At 40.7% G+C, this 25,988-nt stretch overlaps 1 protein-coding gene across 8 annotated transcripts in view; it reads right to left on the bottom strand.

Annotated features, from left to right (window-relative positions):
- C2CD3 (C2 domain containing 3 centriole elongation regulator) overlaps nucleotides 1–25,988 on the bottom strand; it is a 51,289-nt gene that overhangs the window by 11,873 nt on the left and 13,428 nt on the right. For 4 of the 8 annotated variants that reach the window (XM_042792753.1, XM_042792754.1, XM_042792759.1 and 1 more), the window contains exons 14-30: nucleotides 24,511–24,978; nucleotides 23,428–23,579; nucleotides 21,963–22,206; nucleotides 21,229–21,412; nucleotides 20,098–20,278; nucleotides 18,277–18,449; nucleotides 17,220–17,340; nucleotides 15,319–15,587; nucleotides 14,241–14,327; nucleotides 12,705–13,325; nucleotides 11,607–11,924; nucleotides 6,544–6,682; nucleotides 4,989–5,053; nucleotides 3,085–3,290; nucleotides 2,230–2,330; nucleotides 1,072–1,248; nucleotides 283–494 (exon numbers count right to left, since the gene is read on the bottom strand). In XM_042792753.1, the coding sequence (XP_042648687.1) occupies nucleotides 283–494; nucleotides 1,072–1,248; nucleotides 2,230–2,330; nucleotides 3,085–3,290; nucleotides 4,989–5,053; nucleotides 6,544–6,682; nucleotides 11,607–11,924; nucleotides 12,705–13,325; nucleotides 14,241–14,327; nucleotides 15,319–15,587; nucleotides 17,220–17,340; nucleotides 18,277–18,449; nucleotides 20,098–20,278; nucleotides 21,229–21,412; nucleotides 21,963–22,206; nucleotides 23,428–23,579; nucleotides 24,511–24,978 (3,718 nt within the window). The remainder of the gene's footprint in view (nucleotides 1–282; nucleotides 495–1,071; nucleotides 1,249–2,229; nucleotides 2,331–3,084; nucleotides 3,291–4,988; nucleotides 5,054–6,543; nucleotides 6,683–11,606; nucleotides 11,925–12,704; nucleotides 13,326–14,240; nucleotides 14,328–15,318; nucleotides 15,588–17,219; nucleotides 17,341–18,276; nucleotides 18,450–20,097; nucleotides 20,279–21,228; nucleotides 21,413–21,962; nucleotides 22,207–23,427; nucleotides 23,580–24,510; nucleotides 24,979–25,988) is intronic. The other 4 variants (XM_042792755.1, XM_042792756.1, XM_042792758.1 and 1 more) reach the window with 3 other exon arrangements.

Here is a 25,988-nt window from a genome sequence, read left to right as displayed (position 1 = left end):
TCAGCTCAGTACTGTTCTGTGGACTGCTTTTCCGCAAGACCTCCCTTTTTCTGCTGAACAGACATTGAAATTTAAGTAGAATTTAGGCTCCCACTTAACCTTCCTTCTGAATGTTTCGGCTCAACACTACCATTACTGACAGGAGTCTGAAGCTCTGAAGCATTCTCCCAATGGTACACGTGCTGATTACCAACACCAGGAACTGGTCCCGATTATGTAAAAAAATTGAAGATACTTTAAAGCAGCTTCTGACAAAAAATTCCAAACCAAGTGACAACTTACCATGGATTAGGCTGCTGACCTCCGACACCAACTGAGTAGATTTTTCCAAAAGATGGCACCCGCTGGGATCTACTTCTATGCTTGTCAAGCCCCGGTGATCTCTCTCCTTGTGACTTGGTTTGGATGTGTTACCATAACTGAAGTCAGGAAAAGACCTGGTCAGCTTCTGACTGAAGTATCTTTGAACCTCATCCAGCTCACTCAAGTTTTTTCTGTAAGCAGTGGTAAGAAATTTGATAAGAGGGAAAAAAGCCTATGGCAGACTGGTTCTATTTGTATTGTTCCAGACAACAGCGTGTAAACATGCAAATACAAGATTAAGGGTTATTAGTGATAAAACAGATCAGTAGGTAAGTGTTGAGGTTGTTCTGTCTAAGCAAGAGGATAGTACTCAAGAACAAATGCCAAATTAGCTACGAAACTTAGGCTGGAATTTAAAACAAAGAGCTAGTTTTAAACTTATTTAATCAAAGAGTTGGATTTGAGATGACCTTCCAACAGAAGTCATAAAGGCAAGAATATTAATTGACTTTATGATGGAGCTTGATAAAAACCTGAGGATTTCTACCTGCTTAAGATCTAAGGATTTTATGATATATTGCTTGTGGAGGCAGGGGAAGAGATGGAATGACTCAGAAAGTCTCTTTCAGTCCTATATTCCTACAGATAATAAATATTATTCTTCTAAAATTTATACCTGTTTTAAACCTAGAATCTAGTCAAGAGAAAAATGCTTCTAGTAAGGAGAAAGGCATTTGAATTACCTCTTTGGCTCTAGCTCTGTTTTACCTGAGAGCAATTAGAAGAGAAGTGCGTGATGGCAGCGATACTGAGTCCATCTTTGCTGCTTGATGAGCGTTCCCTTCGGCTTGCTGCAGGGATTCGTGAAATCTGCGCACATTCTGCATATGCTCTTCATGACGGGGTGGGTGTATTCCAGGGGGACTAATTCTGCTAGAAACAGGCCTACATTTAACAACAGAAAACAGGTTGAAATCTCTAATTGTGAAAAGTCTGCCAACTAGGAATATCCGGCATCTTCAAATGCATCAAAGAGCCACCGATGGATGAAAATAGCTCTTCCAAATGTCATCAGGAACGGTATTTACTGTTTCAGATTTACACAAAAATAAAGTAAACTGCAACTACCCTTTCCACACTGGTTAACGGTGTGGCTGACAGGGAAATTGCAGTGGCTGCCGGGAGCTGCCAAGCCAGCTGCTCAGACCACATAACAATGGCCCATGGTCCCACTAAACTTCATGGACACAACCAGGAAAAGTATCATCTCCTATAATAAACAAATAAATTTTTGAAAATTGTATATTTAGCTAAATAAACAAACCATGTATTAAAATGCTCTCTCACATGTTGCTAGTTAAATATATAAACATTAGTGCTTGTTCTAAGGGACAGAAAGCAGGAACTGCTGCAGGATATCTGATGGTCCTAGTCCTGGAATGTGCAATACTCCAGCATTTCACCAGCTGTCATTCAATGGCCGTGGACAGGAGTTACAGCAAAATAGAGGGGATATATCAGTAATACCCTAACTTACTAAAAAAACCCCAAAACTTATTCTTGCAAAGGCCTGGAAGAAATAGCTGCCAGTTTTAGCAATGGCATAGTGTAAATCCTAATGTAGAAGGGCATAAATGAAACAAATCAGGAAATATCAGTGAGAAGAAAAAGAACTTCTGGGTTCTGTAGAAGGAATCTGTCTCAGGATTGCAATCTCCCGGGCCACCCTCTCACTGGTAAAGGGAATTTGGTATAAACTTGAAGTCCAAACACAGGGAAAGACCTTTGACAGGGTTTGATATTTTTTCAATATCAATACCACTGATATTTTTGATATTAACTCTATATTGACTCTATTGACTCTTCAGGTAGGTAGGTTTCTGAGCCCTGAAAATAATCAAAGTGACCGATAGCCAGCTGACTTACCGCTCTCGAGCAGGAGCACCAACTTCCTTTGACAAGGAATTCAACACCTGCTTGGAAAAGCTTGTAGCATTATTGGGAAATGTTGGGAAGCTGGCCTTCACCTATAATAAAGAGGAACAACATACATGAACCTTCCACAGCAAGAAAACAGAGAAATTAGAGTAGTATCTTGCTGAGCTAGCGAACAAAAACTTAAGTTTTCTAAAGAATTTTCAAAGGATTTTCCAGCACTGAGCCAAAGTACCATTTAACAACACTCTTATTTCAGAAACATTTGTGCATTCCCCCCGCACTACCAAAGAGTAAACTGATGGAAAGTAGGGTCTAGGGGTTCCATAACACGTCTATTTCACACCCCAGTGTAACTAGACAGTCTAGAGAATGACACACACAAGAAAAGGCAAATCTTCCAGAAAAATAGATTTCTGCCAAATTAGAAATTTCCTAACCAACAGGCTGAATTTACAGTATGTTTCTGGGTATCAGCTGCCACCCAAAGCAGCAAACAGAACAATGCCAGGCCCCCAGACATCTAAAACCACAGAATATTGTCCTAACAATAAAAAAAAAAACCAAACTCAAACACCCACAAAGCAAGAACAGAATGAGGCCATTGGAGATGTTCATGACTTAGGTTTGAATGAGTGCTGGAACTAGTGTTGGCCTGCAGCTACCATGGAAACATACAGCAGAATTCTTAAGGAATTAAGTGTTTCTGGTGTATTTACACAGACTGATCCATTGCAGTACCAGGAATTTGCTGTGTTTGCTCATTACTTCAGAAAGCCCCAGAGTCAGTGCTGATTATTAGGAATCTAATCAGATATGCACAAGGGAGGAAACTGAAGTACACACTGAAGAACTTGGTGGCTGGGTCCGGATCCTTGCCTGCCTTTCTTCTTTGAGATTATTGATGTTTTGAAGAGGGGAAACTGCTACTTTGATCTGCCCTCGGCACTGTCCACTGAAGTCCATAATATTGTACCACCCACACACAAGCTGGAAGCCAGAAAGAAGAGGAGAAAGGTCCACTGATGCAAATCCTATCACTCTCTCAGTCTCTGGGGAAGAAGAATATAAAGCACATTAATTTAAACTGCATGTAAGCGAAACATTTCCAGGAATGCTAAAAATCAGTCAGTTATACAGCCCGTGAAATATGTCTAGACTTAACAGGAAAGAGGTCTTATAAAACTGAAAAAAAGGATTTAAAAGCTGACAGCTCTCATGAGGTAAAGATCATGTAAAGAGCAGAACAAAAAAAGTGGAAGAAATAGAAAACAGAGTTTGAGACAACAGAAACAGGACTTAGATTTTGGTTGTCAACATGCTTCAAACTAAGAGACCTATGGTATCTGACTGAGAAGCAGGAAAAATTGTTTCAAGCAATTACACCAGCTTCCTCTCTATGGATTTGAGAAAATAGCTGTCCCTATTGCAGCCATTGATAACCTGAACACCTACATTGGCAATAATTGACAGCAGAAGGTCTTGCTGCACGTGTAAGAAAGGACTTGAGGGTTAGGTACCCTGGGCAATACTTAATCAGAAGATCCAGTTAAACAAGGGTTGTAATAAAGGGAAAAATATTCAGTTTGAAAATTGGCTAGAAATAAAAGACAATCAGTTGAAAGATTGAACCCGGAGGCTGATCTGGGGACCTCAGCAAATGCATTCTGCCTCTGGAACTGCATTCGCACTTCAGAAACTCCAGTTTGTTTCCTTTTCACTTTGCCAAAATTTTCAAAAATCACTGCTTTGTGCATTACACTGTTGCACTTTTGTGCAACATTTTGTCTTTTCTGCCTTGCAAATTTATCTCAAGTACAGAACAATCCTATCCAAGAGGAGGATATTATTTGGATTACCTTAGCAGTTACATTCAGCTAAAAATGTCCCTGCAGAGACAATGAAAGACGAGGGGAGGGAGAGCGATTGGCAGGAGAATCACTGTGTACACACAGTACTCTGTACAACACAGCTGAGTTACAAAGGAAGTTTATTTTTGAAGCAAAAATCATACAACTGAACTTTAAGATGTAAAAAGAAAGAAAAGAACCCCAGTATTTTAAAGATCATATCCTAGTAGTTTGAACTGAAAAAGTAAGGCTGTCTTCCCAACAGCAAACACATGGATTTTTGTGTTTGCTTGGTACCAATTAAATATTGGAGGATCTGGGATCTGGGCTAGCAATAAAACATGCAAATATAAGTTTGAACTATTAGCAGCATCTTTTATCACTTAACAATAAACAGCAGGTTCAGTAACAACGCTTACAAAAAGCTTTTATGTTGTTAGGTTTGAAACCCAAGGCCTTCAACTCCCCCAATAAATGCTGAGACTGGGTACAGGAGCAATTGTTAAACTATGTCCATGCCAATATAAACGTATTTAATTACAACTGTCTGGCCACACTTCAACCAACCGCAGAGACAAGAAACAGCATATGAAAGACACAGTGAAGAATTCCCTTCAGTAGGAAAATCCAACCTCTAAAATATTGTCACATTAAAACCAGAGAGAATACAAACAAAGCAAACCTTGCCAGATGATTAATGGGGAAAAAGAGGATGCTAAGGGGCAGGAAATCTATGGGTATTTCTCTCTAGCATTCTTCTAGTGCGAGGTAAAAAACGTCTTTACTAGTCTTCACTCCAATTTACTTAACAGAATTTACTCTATTTGTATTAAATACATGTCACCCAAGGAAAGGAATGCAGAAAAGACACTCCTCTCAATACTGCACCACAAACTTTACCTGCTTTATGCCACACTTTGAAGACCAAGGTTTGCTGTGGATCCAGCAGAAGTTCTTTGGATAACCTGTTAAGAACAAAATCATAATGTGTTATGCAAAGTAGGTAAAAAGAGCAAGTGCAGTAAAATGGCTCTGGAAATTCAATGCCATTGTATCTATCCAGACAAATCATTTTCCTTCTGGAATGATATGGGCAGGGGGAAAACAACAAAACCCCAAATCCCTGAGCCCTCAAAAGCATAACTATCTTTACGTAGTTTGGGTTTTTGCTTATTCAAGAAGTATTTCTCTCTCCTCATTTGTAAATTTAAGAGATAGGACAATAAAACTATGAAGAAAGGGAAATGCAATTTATCTCATGACTCAATAATACAGTGACAGCAAAACACTGGGGTGATGGTTGAAAGCTGTAATGTATGAAGCTGATTTCTAGAAAAAAAAAAATTAAAATTGAGGTGTCAAACGTAGAACAGCTTTTAAGTTGCTTGAAGCAATTCAGATATGACTGTGAGCATAAGCAACCTCTGAATCAAAACTTTCAAACTTCAGCTATCAGCCTTTCAATGGTTTAATTTTCGTATTACCCCTTCCCTAAAGCCAAAAACCCAACTCAGCAGTCTGGCAGAAAAGCCCACTCCCGTGCAGGCACTGGTATATATTTGTTATTGTCAAAATAAATTCAGTATGGTTTATTGTTGCCTCTAACTTGTTCCACCTAGTTTAGAAAACGCCTTTGGCTAATGCTTTGGAATTAATTTGAAATCTGGTATAGAAACACCAGAGAAGCACAAGATTGCAAACACAGGTTTATTATTGAATATTACCATGTATGACTTGATCTGCTGAGGTTCCCTGGAGTGGTCAATTCATCTGCTCTAATTTAGGCTCAGGTATCTAAGTCCAAGCTATGTTCCCTACACTATTTTGGCAGTCACTGGAGAGAGACAGGCATCCTTAGGAATTTTGGCCTAATTTGAGTCTCTAACACAGATCAAGTGATTCACTGTCTGGAGGTGCCCGCATCTCTCCAGTAACTGCAGGGGAAGCCACGGCTGAACAGCTCTGAGTCAGAAACCTAACTTCCAGATATATATAATGTTTCAATAGGTGAATTCAAACCTAGAGCTCTGGTCCTGAACCAGGGCATAATTTCTAAGCATGAAACAAAGTAAAACATACAGAAAAAGCCAATAAATTGGATCAAGTCTTACTTAGAGTCCTTTTGCAATCAGCAGCTTCTTCCTCTAGATAGGAAAACTACGGATGAGTAGAAATTGACTGGCTCACCCAACATCTTAAGCCAAAATACCACGCAGCCAAGGTTCTGCATGTGTCAGAGTACCCTTCCTCACGTTAGCTTTACGACCAAGCCTCCCCAAACAATTTTTCACCCAGTATGAGCACGTGGTGATCGTAAAACACGGAAACAAGCATTTTCAGCTGAGAGGACAGGCTCGGTAAGTAGAAAAGCAACCCATTCACAACTGTATATGTCCTTTCCACACCTAGCCTGGCTGTCAGATCCAAAGTGTGTCTGTGTGAGTCCACATCTTACCTTGCTTGCTGCTGGAAGTCCCAGACCGGTGAGTCTGTATTTGCTATTACTGAAGTGGTTATTGGAGCATCTGCACCAGCAACAGCAAATGATACACAGCTACTGGGTGCTGTTACTTCACGTTCTGTCAAAGGACTCCCTAAAATGATACAGAATTAAACACAGGTTTGTTATTAATAATTAAACAAAGTAAATCTAAAGGCAGTTCAGCAATTAAAACCGGACAATTAACAAAGCAATCTACCCTCTAGGAAATACTCCTTTTCATTGGTGGAGCTGAAAATACCTTATATTTACAATGGGAGCAAATACTACATGAATCTTTTACAGAGCAGGAACTGGAACATTCGAGGGAGAAATGGAAAAAACATTTGTGCAAGATCATCTGAGAAGTCAGAAGCAAAGCTGGAAATAAAACCCAGGTCCCCAGGACCCTATTCCAGTGCTTGATCTACCCTCCATGCTGGACCACAGAGTTTGGCAATCCTCGCTGCAAACACAGAGAACATTCAGCGCTACAAAAGGCAGTTGGACTTAACAGCTGGATTGCTGAGAGGAATCTTGTGTTGACTGAATAAGAAAATGAACAGCTGGTGTTAACAATACCCAAGGATTAATAAACTTTTTAATAGCCTCTACTAGTTAATCTCAAAAAAGCTGAAATAGAGTAACTTAACATCCCTGCAAGGTAGATACAAGTACCACTCCCATCTGCTATGAAGATTTAAATAAAGAAGAAAAAGCAGTATATACAATTTTATTTCAAATTCTTGCTGCCTTCCCTCCTAACTTTTCCCACTGCCCTTCCTACCCATTGCAGAAGCAGGAGGTTGTGACACCGATCAGTTGTCACAGTTCCCTATGTTTTTCCACAGTCCATGCTTTCAGCAGGGATAGAGCACATGGAAAGTAAAATCCCAGACATTATTAAGTGCACATGTGCTCTCACCAGCCCTGCTACTGCAGCAACAGGCAATTTGAGAGAAGAAAGTCTAGCGCAGATGAAACCTTAACATTTTGGCTAAAACAAGTTTATGTTAGAGTTAGGGAGGGAAAAATCAACTGGCTTCATGTCCTAGTCCAGGGAGCTCGACATGGGGCAGCAGGTAGGATTTGCTGAAATTGTTTTTAAGCAGCTTCAGGAAATACACTTTTTTAATCCATGCACAAACTAGACCTCTGTGATCGCCTAGCTAAGCAACGAGGACGGTGTTCACTCTGCAGTGCACCAGTGAAACCTTTACAAGACTTCTGGTGTAAGCATAGTTCAGGGCTGGAACCAGAAGCAATTTCTCCCTCATTCATCCTGAAATAACCTGGGAAAAGGCTTGTGAGGAAACAGGTAACGAATTAACAAGTCTGAATTAATTGTGTCTGTTTGCACTTACAGGCAGATTGTTTATCATCACAGAGTTAAATTAAGGAATGGAGCTAGATGCTTCCCAGATGCTGCTGGATATTATGGATTAGAGATTGTTGAATGAAAGCTGCAGCAATTATATAATCACTTACACTGAGTTATATCCCCAAAAGGAGGAGAGGTGCTTAGGGCCTCTTCCCTTCCTCCAGGCTTGGACCCTTTTAGCCATGTTCACATTAGTGAGATTAATGTGCTGCAATGTATCACGGCTTGTAAAGCTGTAGTAGCATTTTACTGCTTACTGAGCTGTTGGCAAAATCTGCTAGGAGAAATGAACTTAGCCAAGGGGAAGCAAGGTCAGACTTTGCAACCAACAGTCACTCAGTTATTACAGATTGTTTCCTCCTTTCTGCTTTCCAAGGATTCAGGATGGGGCTTTGGACTTTTCCAAGACCTTGCTGGCTAGAATGATCAAAACTGATGAATATGAATACAATTTAACTAAAAATATTTCTCTTTTCTGATGAAGTTTGATTCTCTGTGAAAATATGATCAAATGTGACTGATTTACAGTAGCTGAGTTACTTCTCATTTATGCCTTGTCCATGAGGATTTGCTTGAGAACAAGGTTTTGTTTTGTTTTTTTTTTAATATCCATGCTGACTTCAGTTAAAACATGCCACGCAAAACTCTTTGCAGTTTGAGTAAGACTGTAGATATAACAATTCAAACACAGACATGGACAATGTGAACTCAGCTTACAGAAATCAGCAAGACCTGTCCAGACTAGCTCACCACCTCCTGCATGTAAAGGCAGACCTAGAATCAATCTTTGTAGTCAAAGGTAAAACCAGCATTTCTCAAGTGTTAGCTTGTTTTTCTTCTAGGAAAGGAAAAACCTGTAAGAGAAAGAATTGTTGGAGCTAATAAGAAAGCTCAGCCATAATCAAATTAATTTTACAGAGCCTGATTTAGCCTAGCAACTCTCAATGCCCAAATTTTGCAAAGAAGTTACACTTAGAAATATTAATTTCACTGTGCTTTAGAAAAGCAGTCTTTGAAGGATGAGGTGAGAGAAGGAACTGAGGTGTGTGACCTGATGGTTCAGGAAGCAGGTGGTAAAACAGAAAATCTTTAAGCCTATAGCACCTCCTGCATGCTGTGATTGGGGCTGGCAGCATGACATGCCAATGGCTACCACAGAGAGAAGAAAATGAACAGCCATCTAGTTCCTGGGGATGTGAGAACTGTACAGAAAAAGATGAAAAACATGGCAGGAAGAAGTTAGCAACTGCAGATTAAAGTGACTTCAGTCCTGAAAAGATGCATGGAAAATTCTGTACTAATACTGTTCGAAACAGTGCTCAAAACAGAACTAAATTAGAGAAAAGACTTCTTGGTGTGAACTTCTGCATTTTGTAGAATTGCTGCATTTTTAAAGAATTAATTTCATTCCTTTCCAATCTTACGAAATTTAGGCTACTTTTTTTCTTTATATTACTTGGAAGATGAAGAAAACAGGAAAAACTGACTTTGGACCATAACAAATATTAAAAGGCTTGGGGAAACAGTTTATATCTTCACTTGGTTTCTGAAAATTGTGTATCTTAGGTATTTCTTCCAAAATCCCAGGAAGTTTATCATCCATAATGTACTGCACTAGAAATGTATTCCAGCCTTTTTATCTGTAACACTGTAATGAAATTGTTATCAGGAAGACTGAAAATTCTTGAAACCAGCTTACATAGCATTTGTTACAGTGTATCAGTTGTCTTTCAGTTACTTACTTCTAAAAATCCCCGAAAATGATAAGCTGTTTGAAGATGGAAATATTGCAACAGTGTACGCCATCAAAAGAAGCCTCCTTTCTCCCATCTAAAACGTTGCAGTAGCAAACAATGTTGCATCAGATTTCCAAAGACTATGAATTCCAGAAGATTATAGAAGGGGCTCAGTATGTATCAGAATTATTTAGACTTAAATCATGGCTTGTATTTCACTCTTTTAGTTGTGTTATCATGCCATAAAACACTGAGTGTTCCTTTCTGGCATATCACCCAGACTGTGAAACAGTTGATCTGAACAGAGACACTTCCAGTAAACTCACCTCGGGTCACTTCCTTACTCCTATTTGTATTTGGGTAGCATGCAATGGCCCAAACAAGATCAGATCACTCCAAGTGCTGAGCAAACGCAAAGTGATCGAGTCACGCAGTGCTAGAGGTGCCCAAGGTGAAGGGTAGAGCCCCTGATGTGTTTTAAAGGGTTTAACTCATCTTTCACAAAGAGATTCATTTACAGACTGCAACTTGAGGGGAGAAAAACCCAAAACACTCCAAAAACCTGCAAATTCACCAAGTGTGTTACATTGCCGCACATCAAAAACCAAATAATGTGTGCTAGGAAGGAGTATTTTAACACGCTCAGCATCAGTTTAGAAGCAAAGAGCAATTCTTTGCATAGGGACTGGTCACCAAACTGTAATTCCCACTCCACAGAGCAGGAAGCAGTGTGTCAAGCCTGGGTGAGCTCAGGCTGCTCTGCCCTTACATTGCCCTTCCCCACTGCCGTGCCTGGCGGTCTCCAGATAGCACAAGTCAGTCAGCTTTACAAATTGATTATATGCTAAAAATGCTAATTTGCAAGAGTGTTTGAGATACGAGTGTCTTGGGGTTAAGTTATTCAGATAATGCTTAACTTCAGAATTCAGCTGTCATCTGTAACAGTCAACATTATATTATTTAGATTTTGGATTTCATTAATAGAGATAGGCTGAATAGTTTAACCTCCGGCTTCCCCTGTACTTCTACAACAATGCAATGCTCCCAGGGTTGCCACATTATGAAGTAAAGTTCAAAACCCATCCCATCCATTCACTGTGCTGGACTAAGTTTGAGGATTTGTTTTTAAATTGCTTCATGCAGTACCATTTATGAACAGATCCCAGCAAAAATAAAAAAACAAACCCCCCCAAAAAAAAAGAAAAAAAGGAAAAAAAAAGGGGAAAAAAATTAAAAAATAAAAAGGGGGGGGAAGGGGGAGGAGAAAAGGGGGGGAAGGGGAAGGGGGGGAAGGGGGGGGAGAAAAGGGGGGGGGAGAAAAGGGGGGGGAGAAAAGGGGGGGGAGAAAAGGGGGGGAGAAAAGGGGGGGAGAAAAGGGGGGGGAGAAAAGGGGGGGGAGAAAAGGGGGGGGAGAAAAGGGGGGGGGAGAAAAGGGGGGGGAGAAAAGGGGGGGGAGAAAAGGGGGGGGAGAAAAGGGGGGGGAGAAAAGGGGGGGAGAAAAGGGGGGGGGAGAAAAGGGGGGGGGAGAAAAGGGGGGGGAGAAAGGGGGGGGAGAAAAGGGGGGGGGAGAAAAGGGGGGGGGAGAAAAGGGGGGGGGAGAAAAGGGGGGGGGAGAAAAGGGGGGGGAGAAAAGGGGGGGGGAGAAAAGGGGGGGGAGAAAAGGGGGGGGAGAAAAGGGGGGGAGAAAAGGGGGGGGAGAAAAGGGGGGGGAGAAAAGGGGGGGGAGAAAAGGGGGGAGAAAAGGGGGGGAGAAAAGGGGGGGGGAGAAAAGGGGGGGAGAAAAGGGGGGGGGAGAAAAGGGGGGGGGAGAAAAGGGGGGGGGAGAAAAGGGGGGGGAGAAAAGGGGGGGGGAGAAAAGGGGGGGGGAGAAAAGGGGGGGGGAGAAAAGGAGGGGGGAGAAAAGGGGAGGTTACTGATGTTACCTTTTAAACTTAGATGCATTGCTCTTTCCACAAGAATATTGACAGCAACTGTGTTTTCCAGAAATATCACGTCGTCTTCTTGCGGCTTACCATTGGTGATTTCTGAACTTACAATATCCAGTTTCTGAACCTGATTTTCAGAGTCCTGCTGGCTCAGATCAGGGGCTTTCTCAGTGCCTTCATCTTCACTGTTGCTGTATTCCTGAGCACAGTGAAGTCTACTGGGCAGAGCAGCAGACGTGGAAGAAAGGACGACATGAACACGTACAGCAGCTCCTGCTAGGTCTGCAGCATTGCATCTGAACAGTGGATAAACCCCTACAAGAGAATTCACAACCGACCAGCTAAACAAGCCAAAGAGAAACTAGGAACTTGGAAAAGCATCTGGTACAGGTCATTACAGTAGAGATCTCACATCAGAGCAGCAGAACGAATTTTGATTTTCAATGTCATTTCTATGCAAGGTGTCACCCAGCACACTGGTAGAAGTATCAGCGTGTAAAGGTTAAAACCAGGGACCAATCCCCCAAATTGGGTACACCTTCATTTTCCCACTGGCAGCTCAGATTACTATTTTAAAGCACATCAACTTCCTGAGAGCCCTTGGAAGAGTGTCTTTGCAGAATTTTATATACATATATGGAGAATACAACATATACACACTGGTGGCTGATGGATACCATGTAGATGACAGAAGCCTAAGGAACCAAACAGAGCACAAGTTTCTTCTCAGTGCTCAGTCATTTGCTCTGACTGCAGGCATTCAGCCTCCTCAAGAGACATTATTCTTACTGCTTCTCACTCTATCATGATGCCCGATCTGTAATTCTGAAGAAACATTCTTCATCAATGCATGCAGGCTAATTGCTGTCTGTATTACTGATCATTACTGCCAATTTTGCACTCATTTAAACTTGGTAAGTTTTGAATTCTGAGAAGCAAGCTCTTTAACCTCATTTATCTTCAGTGAAAGGAGCGTGTGTTGCATACAGGGCAAAACAAAGCTGTAAATATTTTGCTTAAAGTGATTAGAGAAATAACCAAACTAAAACATTGATAAAGAGGAATAAAACACGAAAATGTGCTTTAGGAACTTACCGCTAACACTTAATGTTGCCCTTGACCTCTCTGCTAATGCTGCAAGGTCGACATAGGCAGATCCAATAAGACGATCTGTATCAAGTGGTCTCTCCACACCATTTTCTTTACCATATGCCCACCACACCTGGATTTCTAATTTCTCCTCTCTGAAGAACCAAAACAATCCTTGGCTCCTTCTGAGAGTCACCTTGTTTGGTTTCTTAAAGTTCACTGTTACGTTCATTGCGTCGTCACTCAATTTTGGCCTCCTAAGCAAAGTCCACGTGGCTTCTTGATTATACAGTTTATACCTGAGGTAGCAGTAAGTGCTTTTATTCAGGTGTGTCTGGCCTGCAAGCAGCACGCAGTGGATTGGCAGCCAAACTCTCGGAGTTGAGATGGTCACAGTCACTGGACTGGCACTCTGCTCCCACTCGTCACTATCATCCATGCTGTCTTCACGGCTCTCCTCACTGTTCCATCCTAAAAGCTTAGCAGCCTCCAAAACACGCTCTCTGTCATCCTGATGAGCAAAAGTAACAGAAAGTTCCAGTCCTCCCACAATGTCCTGCATGATATTTGTGCAGTGCGAAGGCATTAAATCTTCAGACAGGGTAACTGGGTACCAGCCTGTAATACCTTCAGGAGGAAAGATCAGAATTAGACTTACCCTACCTTTTGAAAAAAGCGAATAGAGAATTTTCTGCTCTCTGGTCATTAGTCAAGGACCAGTACTTGAAGGGTTTATTTCTTGTGAAAGTTTGGAATTTGTCAAATCATTTCTAACCTGAAAAAGCAGCAAACTGTTAGAATTCAGAAAACCTCAGTGTTTGATCTAATGCCAAAGGCATTTTATTTTTTATTTCATTAACGATACTGATTTTACAATGAAACTATATCCCATGAATGTCCCGTCACAAAATCAGGCATTTTCATTTCTTTCCTCCTCTCTTCCCATTAAAAATAAACTCAAAACTTCATGTTGGAGAAAATGACCCCTCTACTGAAATTAAAGCATAAATAAACAAGGAAATAATGAAATCATCATTATTACAAGACATACTCATCACAAACAAACACTAGATAGAGGAGGTATTTTACATTTAGCTTTAAAAAAAAAGTTAATCCAACCACTTCCTAACTTATCTAAGCCTTTGCTCCCAGCTTTGACACTGGCAAAGCACTTATTGGTCCTCTACTGAACACTACAACTCTTGGACTTTCCATCTTAAGGTAGAAAATAAACAGCACTGAATAAAATACTAAGAAGGTGTGCTGGTTTTATCTGGGCTGGAGTTACATTTCTTCATAGTAGCTTCAGAATATTCATTCAGCTACCATACATTCTAACCCCTGAACACAGATCTTCAAACAATAACCTTTATATGGGTTTTCTAATACAGGATTTTTAATGAAGGCATGCACAATGTCTGAAAGAACTCTGGTCTAAAAAAAAAACACAAAAAAAAAAACCAAAATGGAAATGAAAATCGTTTTTAAGGAATTACAGTAGCATTTACCCAGAATGTCAGCAGCGTAACACTGCTGCATTACCTGATCTTCTCAGCAGGTCTCTTGTTGGAATTGTGACTGTTCCAAGAAGATAATCTCTTGATGTCCGAGCTGCCAATGTTTCAGGAGCTGGAAAATAAGTAATTTTGTAAATATATCAAACTGGAACACAAGATTTAGAAGTGATTGAGACAGTATCTCCTTTGAAAGAAAGCTGTGTACCACCTCAACAGCAAATACCTCAGCTGTCATACTGAAAACACTTTTAACCCATGAAAAAAAGGACAAAAAATGAAACAAATGGATGAGGACATATCAGGCCAAAATCAGTAAGAAACAGGGGTGTGAACAAAGCCTGTCTGTAGCTACTGTCAGTGCACATTCATGACAGGATACATACTCTGCCACCACTAAATTTGGAGAAACTTTTATGGAGTATTTCCATAAATCAGCATTAGGTAACCAGTGATTTTTATTACTACACAGTTACCCTAACAACATGTCATTCCTGACTTTTCTCTCCCAGGAGTAAAAAGTGGTATCTTTTGTTAAATTTTGTTTACAAAATAATTCTACAACATGTTATTATGTTGTAAAAGATTCCTGCCTAACTGCCACGGGATGATTGGAGGATTGATTTTAAGCTATCATTTTTCTGAACCTCCATTAACTCTCATGAAATGGAGGCAATAAGGCATGCACATGCAATGGCAGGGCGCTTCAAGAGTCAAGCACTATTACTATTAATTGCATTATCTTTTCATTTAAGAGGTGATCTTGATCACCTGGCATCTTACAAACCTTAACTCTCTGCACAAGGGGAACAGTATCTCCCAAAGTCTCCTCTGCAGACAGTTCAGGTAATTACATCTATTAGCAACTGCACAGGACAGTCCCTGGAAACATTCAAGGCCAGGTTGGATGGGGGTCTGAGCAATCTGATCTAGTGGAAGATGTCCCTGCTCACTGCAGGGGGGTTGGACTAGATGATCTTTGGAAGTTCCTTAAAATTCAAACTATTCTATGATTCTATGAATAGTCTCTCTTCTAAACTAAAAATTAAGGAGACTGGACCATTCTGCAACAGCATTCAGTCACTGTAATCACTTATCCTCCTTACCTGACTTGGTGCTCTGATGGTAGATAAAGAAGACAATATTGGCAGACTGCAAGATTTCCCCCAGACTAGAGGCTTCTCCACTACTTTTCTGAATTATGAGGTTACAAGGAAACTCTATGTGATGCTCAAACTCTGGGCAGAAAGTACAAGCCACAGCTCGTGTGATGTGTGTCTCTGCCTCAGGTAGGAAGGAGAGGTGCACAGAGACATAAGCATTAACTCCCACACCTGCATAGTACTGGACCGATGGGTTCTTTTGTGCCACAGCTCTTCATTTAGTATGTAAAAAGAAAATAAGAAAGAGAATTAATATGATGTCCAAGGAATCTAGGAACCAACACAATTAAAGCAAAGGTTTCAAGTCTTCATGGTGAAACGATGGGACAAAACAGTCAAAGCTGTAAGTCAAAACAGATGGTTTTTTTTTTTTTGGGTTTTTTTTCCATCTGAAAATACTAGGAACAGTGTCCTGGTTGGGGCTGGAATAGAGTTCCTGTTCATTTTAGTAGCTGGAGGAGTGCTGCAGCACAGAGACCCCAGGGGCTCCCCAGGTCCCAGTGCCCTCACCTGTGTGCGGGGGTGGGGGGAGCACAGCTGGAGGGCTGGGCCGGGATTGGCTGATATTCCATGTCATGTGACACTGTGCTCACTATATAAAGGCAGGAGTGGGCCAGGAGGGGCTGCCACTTCTGGGAGTGGGGCTGTGGGGCCTTGGTGTTGGGGATCACCAGCTGGGAGCAGGTGAGTGTCGGTCAGCAGGTGGTGAGCAGCTGTATTGTACATTACCTGCTGATAATGCTGTCAGTGTATTATTCTGTTACTATTATTAAACTGGTTTTATCTCAACCCGCAAGTCTCCCTTTGCCCCTCCAATTCCCTCCCCATTCCCAAGTGGGGGGAGGGTGGGTGAGCGGCTGTGTGGAATTTAGCTGCTGAGTAGGCTCAAACCACAACAAACAGACATGAAATGGTGAGAGTAACTATCAGAAGGTCCATCACTGGTGGCTGTGCTCTTATCATTGTCAGGATCTGAGGCCAAGGTGGTTGAGAAAGTACTCAACACCTTTAAAAATATCCCATATAGTAGAAAAAGCTGTATGATAACTTTCCAGAGAACCTGCTCTAGAAGGAAGCAAAAGCCCAAATCAAATTATTTTTACAGGCCAGTACTGACAAGCAAAAGGAGGTGAAATTAGCTGATGGAATTATTTACTCGGGTCATACACCTGAAGGATGAGGAATCTGAGGTCATTCCACTTAACTTCTCCAAGCACCATAGAGTAGTGATCCTTATCTTACAGAATCTACTTGAATTAATATGGATCTGGAGCTTAGCAACACTGATAAAGGCTCAGTGAACACTGCTCTAGAAATACAGGAGCTGTCCTTCTCTTATGGAAATGATTCCCTTTCTTCTAGCCCCTTCTTTCTTAATTCTTGAAAATCGCATATTGGAACTACAGCAGCAGCCTTCTGGTGAAAAGGAACAGGTTTCATTTACTAGTTAGTTTATCAATGTTTCCACAGTGAAATTCAAGAAAACAAATCTCAGCTAGCTTTTAAACAGCATCAGTTACACCAAGATCCAATGTCCAAATAGGTACCATTTTAAATCAGCCAATTTTTATATCAGCCTTTGGCGTAGAAAAATGTGCCCTTACAATCTCGATCCTTCTGCAGAACGAATGCTACCACACTGTGTTGCAACTTAAGGGACAAAACTAACCCCTGATGTTCTTTATAAAGTTATTTTCCCTTCTGATCAGAACCCACTTTGAATCTCAGTCTCTGCAGATGGAAAGTTGGGCAGTTACAATTTGTTCTAATCTAATGTCTCAGCCTGCTGCCTCCAGATAAAACAATTTTAAGAGAAAAATCGTCCTTTTTGCATTAGGCTTTACCTAGCTGCTGCTTGCAAACCAGCTGCTCTGTGTATTTGTACAGAAAGAGAAACAGCTTGAGCAGTTTTTCCTGCTGCTGTTTTCATGGATCGTTGGTATCTCACACTCACATCAAGCAAGCCTGGATTAAATGAAAGAAAGAAAGGAAAGATATGGTCAGATCTTTACGTAATTACATCCAAGATAATCAATATTTAGTTACACCTCTTAACACAAAACTTACTACTCTATTAGTGCAAAAAAATAATGCCTTTTGAAATCCACTGAGATTGGCTGTGCAAGACGCCGTCCTTCAGCTGGAAGTTACTGGCGGCCCAGAAGGAAATTTTAAGGACTGCATCCTGCAACCTGACCTACTCGCAGTCAGATCAGATGGTCCTAATGGCTCCTTCTCGTTGGCAAATTTATGGCGTAGTAAAACCAGAAGAGGCTGTTTGACCCAGCCGCGCCCTCATGTGTGCATTCTTTGTAATAGTTTTAAAATATCCTACTGCAATATTTCAACACATCTTTCTTTAAAGCGCTGCAGTGACAAAATCTTCAGAGACAGATTTTCTGCTGCAGCACGTGGCTAACCTATTACAAAATCATCGAAGCATCCTGAACTCCCACTCCAGCCCCAGCTTTTTTTATGGCCATTTAATCCAGTGCCTCCGATTTCCTCAGTGGCTTCTTCAGAGCTGATGTTTGTATTATTTGAAAGAAGCACAGCAGAACAGAAAGATGTCTCTGCCAACATCAAGTACCATAAACAGCCCTTCTTCACATCTCCCATTCCCTCCCTTACATGGGAAGCTCAACTACAGCCTGCGGCTTATTTGGCAACTAAGCAGTTCAATACACAGGGAGGGCTTTTTAAAACTTGTTAGGAGTCTGAGAGTTGCTCATGTTTAATTGCTGATTCTTCACTAGGTATGGTGATAGTGAAAGCTGGGAGGAAAAACGGTCATGGCTAGTATCAGTTGCCAGCACAAATACGTATTTTTATTTCCCTTGGCAGCAAATACACAGACCTCCACTTTTACACATAGGGTGAAAACCCACAAGCCTTCCTCACCTGAAGACTGCAGATGAAATTCCTCTGAGCAATCAGTTCGGGGGACCAATGGAAGATTAAAAGTCTGTATCCCTATTTCTTCACGATGCTGCATAGTTACCATGGCACATAGCCGTGACAAAGGCAAAGTCCCTTTGGCAACCATCTGGTCTCTGACATTTGGGTAATAATACCTGGTAAGACACAAAGAAGTAGCATCAATCATGCTGTTTTGATGATGAAACAATGATAATTATTTCTCTCAGGATTGCACATAAATCAACTTTAATTTTTGTGTTAGTTAGTCTCCTGATAGTTAAGGGATAAACTCAAGTAAATGAATTTCCACAGGAAAAAAAAAAAAAAACAACAACCAAACAAACAGTAAGTGCTCAAGTAGATAATATTACAAATATACTTTTGCACTAGTCCTAGCAAGTCAGCTGGCAGAAACTCTACTAACAATTGGCATCCCAAAAGGAAAACAAGAGAATGATCTGGCACCAAATATTCTTCACTCTCAATTTCCATTAATAAATAAAAATACTGCTTCAGAACAGATTCGTGGTACCAGTTTGTGAGTGTAAAAACCAACTCTAGATTGTTTCTTGCTGTGCTACTCTGTTTCAGACTCATCCTAAAGCAAGCTTTGGCACCGTGTCTAATGAACAACAGGTAGACCAGGAGAAAGGCATCCACTAGGTTTTCAGTAGCAGTAACTGAGTAACATGGTAGTACTGTAGACTTGTGTTTTCCTTTCCATTTTGGGACAAATCCTGAATATTAATTGACTGTTTAAGTCTTGGGTAGAGCACTGCCTAAACAGTAGTCCCAACATTTTGGAATATTACACCTGTTGGTTTCTATTTTTTTGCCACAGACTTTTAGGAGTAATTCAAGATGCTGACAGCTTCATAGCAAGAATTCTCTGATTTGGAATCTGGCAGTCAGTATCTAATTTCCTTCCTAATTACAAAGATCTGGTGGTAAGCTTTTTCCATTTTAAATATTGCAAACTGGTAAGAGGATGTCTGCAGAATTCTTAAAAGGCATCCAAGCTCAGTAATTTGCTCCTTTCGACCAAAACAGCCTAAATATACCAGCCACTATCAGCGAGTTATGAGGGCAAGATTAAACCAAAGTCTAATTGTCCTCAGGAAACCAAGATAAAGCACATTTTTAAAATGCCAGGTACTAACAATTCCTCACTTCAACTGCTGTGGTCATTATCAACATTACCATAAACTCATCCAGCATGTAATAATCTTCACGTGAACTTGTAAATTTTAAATATCTTGTTTACTACAGGATGAACAGATTATTATAATTACGTTTTTCTAAAGCTATCTGTCTTCATGGTCTCTCCTTTCCACTACTAGTAATTTGCTTCAGCTGCCAAAGAAACTACAATTTGAACTTACAAAAGAAATACTATACAACGATTGTAACTGGTGACTTGTACTAGGGAAAAAAAACCAAACCACCAAACTAATGAAATTATACTACCAGGGTGATATTAAGTAAAATTTAGATGTGCCAATTATTTAAACATTAGTTTTAGATCACTATGCTAGTAACAAAGTGGAAGAACACAAACTAAGAGCAAACACTTTCTAAGGAAGTTGTAAGAAGAAGAGTAATTAACACTTCTTGGGAAAATAAAAAGGTTTACATGTCTTAAACGTAGATATTCATCACCAAATGCTGATGAGCTCGGCATTTTTTCACTTATTATTAAATATCCATCCCATAGCTAGAGATTTTTCAGTACCAGATATGTCTCTATCTGTACTGCAGTGACAAAGAATACAAGAATACAAAGAATAGGATGTTATTCTGTACCTGCACCAGACTTCAAACTGGATTCCTCCTCCAGCCACTCCCGGTGCCATAAATGCACTGACCAGGAGCCTCTGGACTGGGACATCAGCAGGAACCAACAACGAATGATGATGCTCATCATTAAAGACGGGATCAGGGACGCACAAAGTGGTTGCTGTGCGGAACGACTTTAATTTGATGCCTAAAAGTCAAACAGAGTTGGTTAAAAATGGCTGCATTTGTGGGTTTCACCCTTTCCCTGTTTCCAGTCCTTCAGGAGGCAGGACCCAGGGACAGTAAGTTAAATCCTCCTGCCAGAAGGCTTGCTCTTCTGAGTTCACTTCACAAATCTTTTACAAGCAATTCATGCAGTGCCATGAATTCGTGAGCCACAGGCTGAAAACTACTGTTAAAAGTGACTGGAAGGTGACAGAGTCCACAGGAGTTGCTATGGAACAATGGTACTGACCGTAATTTTTCAGAGGAAATATATATTAGTGATTCAAAGCACTCAAAGTCAACACTAAGTCCTTCTCTACAATTGCAGTTAAATACTCCTTCATAATCCCAATTATCTAAAACAGGCAAGTCTTCTCTTGCTGTATCCATGAAAGTGAGCATCTTGAAAGGCTCGTGTATGTAAAACCTTCATTGAATTTAACTGTATACAATCTCAATATTCCCTGCAAATCTGGTCTTGCATCTTTGCAGGATCAGTTGGTGAACTCTAGGATCTTTAACAAAAAGGTACCATGTGAAAAGATTCAGAACTAAGTATCTTTTTTTGCTGGGAACTCTGCCACCTGCCCCAGTCAAAGCAGGCTTTTAATTTACAGACGCAGCCCAAGTACAGTTATATTCAGATCTTCTGAGGAAAGCAAGCATTGCCTGCACTATGGAAGCTCGGAGAAATACAAAACCTCTTACTTAAGCAGAGAGAACATTACTAAACAATATTTATCTACAGCAATGCTCTAAATTCCATCCCTGGAAGGGTTCAAAGCCAGGTTGGATGGGGCTTGGAGCATCCTGGGCTGGTGGAAGGTGTCCCTGCCCATGACAGGGGAGTTGGAACTGGATGATCTTTAAGGTCCCTTCCAACCCAAACCATTCTAGGATTCTATGATTTTATGTATCTTAAAAGAAACTTGCCATCCTCCTGCAAGTCAGTGCCTTGTGGTGCACCCCAAACAGCCTCCTGAACTGGGAAATAGTACTGTACGTAGCAGTCAGCCTCTCCCCAGACGGTGGACTGTAAGGGAGTGAGTCCCTTCACACTCTCCACATGGATCTCAAACACGTGCTCCATCAGGTCTTCTCTTTCTTGGTCTAACTGCTAAAAAAACAAAGGAAATCCAGGTGGAAAGGACAACTCTTTAGGAAACAGCATACAAGAGGATTGGGAACATGAGACAGGGGGCTTGATCACTATCTGCTATTTTCCCCCTGAAGTTCACAGAAACATCAAAAGCCTGACAGCAATTTTTATTTTTTTTCCGCAAAAGCCAAAAACCACAGCATATAAAAAGCATGAAAGTTCCTACATATCCAACTCAAAGGTAGTGGCAAAACCTGTATGGCACAGAACAAGGCTGTGAGAATTAAGATTTTATAGATTTTTTTTTTTTTTTTACTACACTTGTCACGTAGATTGAAGCAGTGGAGATGCAGGGCAGTAAAAAAGGGCAATAATGTCAAGACTGGTAAAGGAAAGTGGGTAAGGAAAAAGTACAAACAACATAATTCTACAAAGAATGGGATCATTTATATAAAAATTGTCTACAGCATCAAAAGAGATTGGGGATCACTGGTCTGTTGATGAACCCACTGGTAAAATCCTTTTCATGTGTCCCTAACAGCAAGAATGGGAATTTACTGAACAATACCATTGCAGGCTTTGTAGGAGGAGGGTCCAGAGAGTGGAAAGGGCGCTGTGTGACGGGAGGTACTGATCCTTCTTCATTTTTCAGCCTTTGCAGTGCCAGTATTTGATTAGCTGACCCCATCGCCAGAATGACCCTCAGGCTTCCACTTCTACTGCCAGTAAAAATATCTATCACAGGCATATAGCAGTCTACAGCAACCACTGGATATTGAGCTTGAAGAAGCAGGTAGGAAATCTTTGGATCTCTAGAATAGATCGAAACAAAAAAAAAAACAACAAAACAAAACCAAACAACAAACAAACAACATAAAAGCCTCATCAAGAGAATGAGCCATCTGAATATGAACACGATCACACAAATCTCATTTTAGATGGGATTTTCAACGCAGTTAGAAACCAATCTATCTCCATTCCCCCAAAACCCACCTCAATTACATTAGTCTTCACAAAGCACAGATCTGTGAGCTATTTTCAGCAATGAGGATGCACAGCTCTCCAAAAACTAAAATGGCCTAACGTGGCCTTAGTTGTATGCCAGCCTAGAAATCTGCAAGCAAGGTGATGAGCTGGAATAAGTTTCTATTAATATACTGTAGCCACATTATAGTTTTATGAGGCAGTTATGCGCCTTTGTGGATGGACTTGGGCAAGAAGAGAAGAAGGAACAGGAACGATCTCCCAGAGAAAAGTGAAAAACAAGATATACACAAGTAAACTACAGTGGATTACTGAAAAAATTATATAAATGACACACTTATAATTAACAAAGTAGTGGCCAGCCAGTTCCAGCACCATCTGATTTCCATTTATCACTAGCTGACCAAAATAAAAGGAATGAATCCTTTGCATTAGAAATAATCTCTTCTGTCCAGTATCTCCATCAATTTAAATCGCTTCAAGCAGGTATTTTATTGAACAAGAAGCAAAAACACCAAACCAAAAAGAACAACGAGCTCTGGAGAGACCCACCGGATAAGACAATTAAAACATGAAGTATTCTGAGACCTTTTTGATACCATAAGCATGTTTCTGTGCTGTACAAGCTGACAGCATCCCCAGTAAGAGGATCTATGCAGAGCATGATCAGGAACAAAAACCACTCAATCAGTAGTAACTTTGGAAAATCACCAATGGGAAGCCACACTCCTGGGCAGCCAATTCGGTCTCTTAGAGTTCTACTCTTTCACAAGACCACAAGTTAACCTGGCTCCAAGCCTGATGTAGCACAGTGTCTTTATTTCTCAGAGTCTACTTGTATTTCTGTACAAGGAGAGTATAACTTACCCCTATATTGCTCAGTGTAGGAAAGTGCCAGAGGAAGCTTGGCAGGACAAAAATACCTTTTGCTATAAATGATAATTAAGAACCCTCCCACGCAAACTGCAGACGCCACCCGCAACTTCTTTCTCTGAGCACCAGTTAGGAATATTTCCCAACCCAATAAAATATGAAACAAAGATGTTTACTTGAATGAGATGTAAAACTGATGCAGAGGAAGTTTCACTAATCCTAGCAGTCTGTCACAGCCAGGGCTTCCCATCTTGTTCCATGCTTCAATAATCATGACGTTGTTCCTCAGCCGCTCCAAGTGTTTGGAAGTCAATGAAAAAGGCATCACCTGGAAGAGTTTAATGCAGAATTAGTACACAGAATACATGGGAAGCTATTTGCTAAGTACAGAGCATTCTGGTAACGCTACATTATTCCAGTCTATAGAACTGTGCTCTTTAAATACAGAAATTAAAAATTAAATGCATACTTGCCTAACAGAAAACTGGTAGGCTTGGAAAACAGAGCTAGCCAGGAAAATAAATGTAATTTAGATAAATTTTAACATAAGACAATATTTGATGTTAAAAAACATTGCTTTTAACTTTAAACACCTGTTTACTAAACAACAGATAAATAAATTTCAAACAACTGCTTCAGATGTCTTTTGCTATGGTTCTACATTTCACCCTTTCATCTGAAAATTAAGGAGTCTCACAAATCACTACATACTATTAAAAAGAAAACAAATGCAGTGGAGCATCCTGACATTTCCAAAGAAAAAGATCCATAAATCAATTACAAAGTCATAACATGATTAAATGCCTGAAATTCTGCTGTTTGTTGGGGGAAGTCTCTGGCCCATGTTAGGACAGTAACTCACACTTCTGTGCTGATATATCCATTGAGAAGAAAAAGAATGCCAAGCAATGGAACAAACAAAATAATTCTACATCTACATATTAGGATGCCATCAACAATATGTTTTCTTTCCAAAATGGAAGAAAGGACAAGTTTAGGTTAAAATTGAAAAACAGTTGACTTTTCTGACTATTTCTCTTTCATACTTCAAAAATCTCATTTATTATTTAGATGATACAAGGAACTGCATTTCAAACTGTGCAATGCAGACAATACAATACTGAAAATACTTTCAACATACTGGACAGAGCCAAGCGGAGAAGTTCCTACCTATATAAAAGTAACTTCTCTTTGAAATATGCTTGTCAGTGTGGAATAGCACATTTGAATCAGTGCTAAGCGGAAGACTTGCGACTTGCCTGAGAAAAATTAAAGGCAGGTTGTGTTGTGCCCCAAACAACAGCAGATCTCGTTGCCTCCTCAGTGCTGAGCAGCTTGCAGTTTAAATAAACGTTACAACAACTGTGGAGTCCGTAGTCTTCAACAACAAAATCCTTTCCATCAGGCACCATCAACAGCACATGCAGTAATAACCCATCCTCTTCAGATGCAGTTATTTGTGTCATCAGATTGCGGGCTACGGAGGTTGGCACAGCCTGCGGTGGCTGCGGGAGGTTTATGCTGGCTGCTCCTGTCTTCTGTGAGTCCCCACCATTGTTAAGTTTCAAGCAGCGAGGGCTTTCTGCTTTTACACTCTTCCTGTTGGGCTCCTGGAACTCTAGCCGGGGACTTCTTACGGCATGAGCCGGGACTCGCTGCGCAGCCACAGCCGACCTGGCAGCGGTGCGGGTGAAGTCTTTGTTGTCAGCCGCCAGCTCTAAGGATACCTGTGTTGTGGAAGGCAAAGCAGGCTGATCAGAAGCCGTGCCCCATATAAAGGCAAGAGGGTGCAACATCAACTCAGGAAAATGCACTGCGTGTTTTGTTCAGGAGCCGTGTTAGATCATCACCCAGAAGGCTCACCTTCAGGCATGTGCTGGTTACAAGCTGCAGCTGTCACTGTAAAATAAACTACCTGCAGTTTTATCAAAGAAAGCAGTAACTCGAGTACAAAACCATACAATTGAAGCTGAATAAAGGTAAAAACTAAAACCAATCACAAAGCTGACTGAAAAATGAACACCTACCTCACCAAGGTGAAAAGTACAGGGACAAAGTATCACAACTGTCATTTGCTCCACCTTGCTCCAGCACTTGCTGCTTGAGAAGAATTATTAAAAAGAAATGTTTCTCTCTAGAATGTTTTTCTTCTACTGCTCTTTCACTTTTACATTCCCTGTTGATTTTAGCTGTCCCTAACTCCTTCCTCTTTCGTGAGCTCCTCCTTTTTCTCTCCAGTGGTTTACATATTCCACTGCATTTGTTGTCTTTTTTTTTTTTTTTGAGGTTGGGCTTTTTGGCTTATTTGGTTTTTAACACTCTGTCCTATGTTTGAATTGCCTCTTCATGTTGTCAAGATTTGCAAGAGAAATAGTTAGATTGCTATGAATGAAAATGTGCGTGTGAAAGAAATGAAAGAAACACCAGAACAAGGGTTAAAGGAATTCTAAGTGTTAATTGCTACAGAGTATCATAGATCTGCTGGATGCATTCCCATGACAAGACAGCAACAAGGGGAGGAACAAACTGAAGCCCAGAAGATAAGGTAACAGGATAAAGAAAAGGACTGGAGGCATAAAATGCCCAAACAAGGAAACCAAAATAATCAGTCAAGAATTTTGCCTATCACTTAGGAGGGATGGGACAAGATATCGCGGCAAAAGATCCCAAAAGATTAGAAGATCTGCTACTAAAGGGCGTAAAGAACATGTCCAAAGATGAGTTCAAGGCCATCCAT

Source organism: Tyto alba, unplaced genomic scaffold, assembly GCF_018691265.1.
Source record: "Tyto alba isolate M040663 unplaced genomic scaffold, T.alba_DEE_v4.0 Super-Scaffold_2, whole genome shotgun sequence".
Classification (NCBI taxonomy): domain Eukaryota; kingdom Metazoa; phylum Chordata; class Aves; order Strigiformes; family Tytonidae; genus Tyto; species Tyto alba.
Note: the sequence above shows the minus strand (reverse complement) of the source record. Positions and strands in the feature narration are given on the sequence as shown.